General features: G+C 32.4%; 1 protein-coding gene across 1 annotated transcript in view; it reads right to left on the minus strand.

Moving 5' to 3' along the window:
* Positions 1-5,918, minus strand: part of Piezo (piezo type mechanosensitive ion channel component) — a gene marked incomplete in the record, with an annotated part of 118,198 nt that overhangs the window by 61,173 nt on the left and 51,107 nt on the right. The window contains 3 exon segments of the mRNA XM_086532682.1: positions 53-181; positions 1,560-1,850; positions 4,589-4,792. Coding sequence (XP_086388808.1) covers positions 53-181; positions 1,560-1,850; positions 4,589-4,792 — 624 coding nt within the window.

Consider the following 5,918-nt stretch of genomic DNA (forward strand, 5'->3'; position numbering starts at 1 on the left):
CATACAAACATATACATATACATATATATATACATATAGATTTCAAAATTACCTCAGCATACACCACGAGGAAGGGCGAGCACCTCAGCATGGCCGCCCGTTGGTTCGGAATCATCCACAGCACACACGCCCACAGTAACAGCACGAAGGTTAGCCAGCTGTGGTACGTAATACTCCACGCCTTTTGGTAAATAAGAGTATCAGTGAGCGTATGTATAGAGGTGTTTTTTATGTTGATTTTTATATAGATGTATAAAAGTAAGAGTGAACATATGTATAAAGGTGTTTTTTATGGTGATTTTTATATTGATATATAGAAGTATCAGTGAGTGTGTATGTAAAGGTGTTTTTTTATGTTGATTTTTGTATAGATATATAAAGGTAACAGTGAGTGTTTATATAAAGGTGTTTTTTATGTTGATTTTTGTATTGATATATAAAAGTAAGAGTGAGTGTGTATATAAAGGTATTTTTTATGTTGATTTTGTGTTATTTTATGTACATGTATATATCAAAATGATAGTGAGTGTATGTGTATAAGTGTTTATATGTATTCCTATAAAGGTGAAGGTAACATAAAGGTATATATGTATATATACCTATAAAGGTATAGGTAATATAAAGGTATATATGTTTATATGTATTCCTATAAAGCTATAGGTAACAGTGAGTGTATGTGTAAAGGTGTTTTATGTATTTATATATAGTGATATATAAAATTAACAGTGAGAGTATATATAAAAACGTTTTCTTGTGTAATCTTTTTACATAAATATATTAAAGGAATTGTGAGTGTACGTATAAAAATATTTTTATGTTTTTATATATAAATATATGATATAACAGATGAAGGTATTTACATGGCTTTTTTCAGCTTCTTTTTCTTCTTAAGATTCCCCCTTACTCAAACAAAATTATCAATCAATACGTATTTTGATGGTTTTGAATCCACTGATATATCAATTAGTTCTAAGCTTTGGTATGTGAGTGTGTCTATACGAGTTTATGTCATACACCATAAAAAGGATATATTGATCACTATAAGATCTATAAATTTGTTCAGAATAAAGGATCTACAGCATTGCACGGTCTTTCACCTCTTGGCATTGTTATAAGTATCTTATATCTGCAACTTGTGACCTCAATTGCATTATCTTAAGCCTTTCTGAGGCCTTTTTCTAAGAGCCTAATGGGTTTGATTGCATTATCTTTCGTCTTATCTAAATATCTACAGAATTCTACAGACTTCAAAGGCCTTACCTTAAACCCTTAAAGGATTGTATGTATATATATATATATATATATATATATATATATATATATATGTATATATTATATATATATATATATATATATTATATAATTATATATATATAAATGAATTTTTAAAAAGTAACACCTGGATGTCTCAATCTCATATGTACACCATGATTAAAAAAAAAAAAAAACATTCACAACAAAAATCCCCACAAAACAAAAAATAACAACAAACATCATCAAACAAAAAATAAAGAAAAGAAAATGATCAATGATTTTTAAAAATAAGAAGAAATACTCACCATCATAACAATGTTAGTAGCGATATAGGAGGATCGGATGACCAGCTGAAACACGCTAATTAAAGGAGCAATCAATCTCTGAAGCGAATTCTCTTCTTCGACTCCTTCTCCTCCTCCTCCTCCTCCTGGTCCTCCACCAGCTCCTCCTCCTTCTCTATCTTGTCCATCAGCTCCTCCTCCTCCTCCTCCTCCACCTCCTCCACTTCCAAGGTCGTCAGGTACTCCACCTACAGCGCCTCCGTCGTAATGTGGAGCGTATGGTACGAGGTAGTCCACTTTATCTGTCTTTTCCTGTGGGGGATAATTTGGAAGAATAAAAATCTAAATTGATATGGAAATATGTCGGCCATAATAGGAGGGGGAGGTGGGGGGGATAATAAACCGAATGATATATAATAAGAAAATTAGACTTCAAGGGGAAACAAAAAAAAAAAAAATTGAAGTGTAACCCGTTCGTCTGATTAAAAAATCGACGTCGCTCAAACGCTGTCAAAAAAAAAAAAAAAAAAACGCGAAATCAGGTTTTGAAAAACGATTAAAACGAAAAACCGGAAAAACGGAAAAAACAAAAAAAAAAAAAAAGACGCGAAATCTGGTTTTCAAAAACGATTAAAACGAAAAACCGGAAAAACGGAAAAACGAAAAAAAACGATTGAAAAGAAATAAAACAAGTTAAAAAAGGTCATTCCGACGAAGAAAAAACGTAATTCATGACGAAAGTATTATATAACCAATAAAATTTGTCTTAATCATGATGATAATGATAGTAATAATAGTAATTGTTATCTTCCATATGATTATCATGATGATAACAATGATGATAACAATTAATCAATTATGATAATCCTGGTAATAAGGATAATGTTAATGATTATAATATTGATAATAATGAAGGTGATGATGATAATGATTACGATGATATTGAAGACGATGATAACTATGTTGATGATATTGATCATGAAAATAACAATGATAATGATAAGGATGATGGTGATAATAATGATAATGATAAAAACAATAAAAATGATGATAATGATAATAATAATAATAATGATAATAATGATAATACCAATGATCAAGATGATACTAAGGATGACAATGATGATAAAAATAATCATAAATAAAAGTAATGGAATAAAAGTAATGGTGATGAACTATAAAAGTATATTAATAATGACAACAATAATGATATGATAATGAGAGGGAGAATGATAACAAAGATAATAATCATTAAAACAAAAATGATGATAATAATAATAATAATAACAACAATAACATCCAATAACAACAATGACAATAGTAATAATAATGAAAATGATAATGACGATGATAATAATGATAATAACAATAACAACAACAATAATGATAACAAAAATAAATTAATATCAAGAATAAAAAGACGAAAAATGATAATGACACACCCACTACTCTACGTAAACAAAAATGTAAACAAAGAGCACGTGTTCGAGCCAATAACATAATTGCTAATTGCTGTTTCGTTAATTACTTGGAAAGATGATTAGTCTGAGGGGGTGAGGGGCGGTCTGTGTGTGTGTGTGTGTGTGTGTGTGTGTGTGTGTGTGTGTGTGTGTGGGTGTGGGTGTGAGTGTGTGTGTGTGTGTGTTTGTCTGTGTGTGTGTTTGTGTGTGTTTGTTTGTGTGTGTGTGTATACGTGTGTCTGTGTGTGTGTGTGTGTGTTTGTCTGTGTGTGTGTGTATGTGTGTCTGTGTGTGTGTGTGTGTCTGTGTCTGTGTGTGAGTGTTTGTGTGTGTGTCTGTGTGTGTGCGTGTGTGTGTGCGTGTGCGTGTGCGTACCAATAAATCATCTGATTACCCACTTCGTAATTAAAAGATTATCACCCAGCTCTTTTCACAATACATTTAACAATATCTCCTCCCTTTAATAAGAGCGAGATGATACATATGTCATTTTATACCCAAACATAAATTAAATTGATATCTAGGCAAGGACAAAGCGAAGGAATATCTAGATATTTTCTAGCCAAAAGCAAATAAAAAAATAAATAAATAAATAAAAACGATATTATATTAAAAAGTAATGTACACAAATATTACATATAATGCTTGACTACAACTAGAAACGGTTCTAGAATCAAAATAAATAAATTATTTGCTTAGTAATAGGGTATGTTTTTTTTCGTTTTTTACTAGAATTTAGAAGTGAAAAAATATATATCTATTCGTTTAGTCGAATTAATTGTTACATTAATAGTGTAGATGATTCTGATATCTAGCATTTAGAAAATAAGAAATCTAGAAAACTTTGTCTTGATAGAAAACAGAACCAAACACGGCCATGTATGAGAATCTAAAATATACTTCAAAAATCCTTATTCTAACAGGGAATTTGGTCTTAGAAAAAGTCCTATACCATGCGTGGACAAGGATCTAGGCTAGAAAATTGCTACATTAGTCTATCATAGTAAAGTATAGAAGTACTAGAGGAGTATAGAGTAACTACCAAAAGGAATCAGTAGGTTTTGTAGAAGCGTTTCCTCAAAGGAACTCCTATAAGGAAGGATGGAGACGCAAAATGAGATTGCTATCTAAAAAAATAAAAAAAAATAAAAATAATAAAAAAGTGGGGGGGGGATGAAGGATGTAAATCGACCCATAAAAAGAAAAGGAGAATCGAAAAAACAACAACTAAAAAACTAGATGAGAAAAAGCGACTAAAAGAGTCAGTCACTCACATACGAGAGTTTCCTCTAAGAAACACCTATGAGACAACATGGAAACTACCCCAAAGAAAGAAAGAAAAAACAAAAAAACAACAACAACAAAAAACCACAATCACTACAACCAAACGAACATCAGCCAACCCCAAAAGGTAAAAAAAAAAAAAAAAAAAAAAAAAAAAAAAAAAATCTCTCAGAGGGACTTTAAAAACTTGACCCTAAGGAGGAGGAGGAGGAGGGCTCAAGGAGGAGAGGGAGGGAAGCCCAAGGGAGGGAGGGAGTGAGAGTGAGAGCGAGAGGGCGGACGGACGGGTGGGCGGCTGACGAGTACCTGGGAGGGGCGTGGACCCAGCTTGGAGGGCAGGGACCCATTGGGACCTCCACCGGAAGTGTTGTTACTCCTGAGCGAGGCATTGTTACTGCGGGCGGAGTCCCTGAAGGAGGCATTGCGACTGCGGGCGGAGGTTAAGGAGGTATCCCAGCCTTGGTCGGATTCCTTGCTAGCATTCACGCCCACTACGCCCACGACGCCTTCCTGGTGAGGCGGTGGGCGTGGGGTGGGTGTGGGTGAGGGAGGGGGAGGGGGGAGGCAGGGAGGGAGGGGGTGTGTTACTGAGTGAATTTAGGAGTGATAAACTAACTACATATCGTCTAATCTACATATTTGTTTACCCAAATTCATGATTAATCGGAGTCTTGCTTGAAATGTGGATGCTCGACCGTAGAGTTTAACAAACGGTCATAAATATATTCAAATGTTTTTTACCTTACGTAATAGAATAAAGATACCAGAATCCTTGTTGTTGATTCTTCTCTTTGTGACGGCACTTATATATATATACCAACAGTTTTATAAGCATTTAGTAAAAAAAAAAAAAAAAAAAAACATATAGATAAAAAATATACATATATATATATATATATATATATATATATATATTATATATATATATGCATACTATATATATATATATATATATATATATATATATATACATATTCCAGTATTTCTTTATCATACTCATTATAATCTCAATCCAACAAAATGTGATTTTATCATAATCTTACGATAAAATCACCATAGAAAAATATGAAAAAAATACAATATTTTATTAACCTGATCGTAACAGATAAGTTAAAGAGAGGTTAATGGTGATGGTCATGCAAACTAGACAGAATACTAACGATAGGATGTCATGCAAACGTCATGCACATACACCGAAATATACCATCATGACGAGATGCCATGTATGACACGTGTTAAAAATGGCTCATCGAAGAACTAGAGTGGAAGAGAATAAAAAGCAAAACATAATAAAAAAAATAATAATAACAATAATAATGATAATAATAATAACTGCAGTGTATACGGAAGTCGGACGCTGTACCATCAAATAAAAAGTAATTATTCATTTTTTTCGATAATGTTTTATCAAAGAAAAATAACAACTGTGCATGTGTTAATTCCGTCAGTTCACAAAAGCAAAATGGAAAAAAAAAGACACAGGAATACGGACTACGAACACATATAAACAAACGCCTTTATGTATCTAAGAACGAACAAACAAACACAGATAAACAAACCATCTTTTTTTGCAATTAGATAAAAGATTAAACAAACATGACGATACGAACATAGGCTGACGTCTATAAGTGAGGTA

Source organism: Penaeus japonicus, unplaced genomic scaffold (genome assembly GCF_977035675.1).
Source record: "Penaeus japonicus unplaced genomic scaffold, GWHDUDI00000001_assembly GWHDUDI00000037, whole genome shotgun sequence".
Lineage (NCBI taxonomy): Eukaryota > Metazoa > Arthropoda > Malacostraca > Decapoda > Penaeidae > Penaeus > Penaeus japonicus.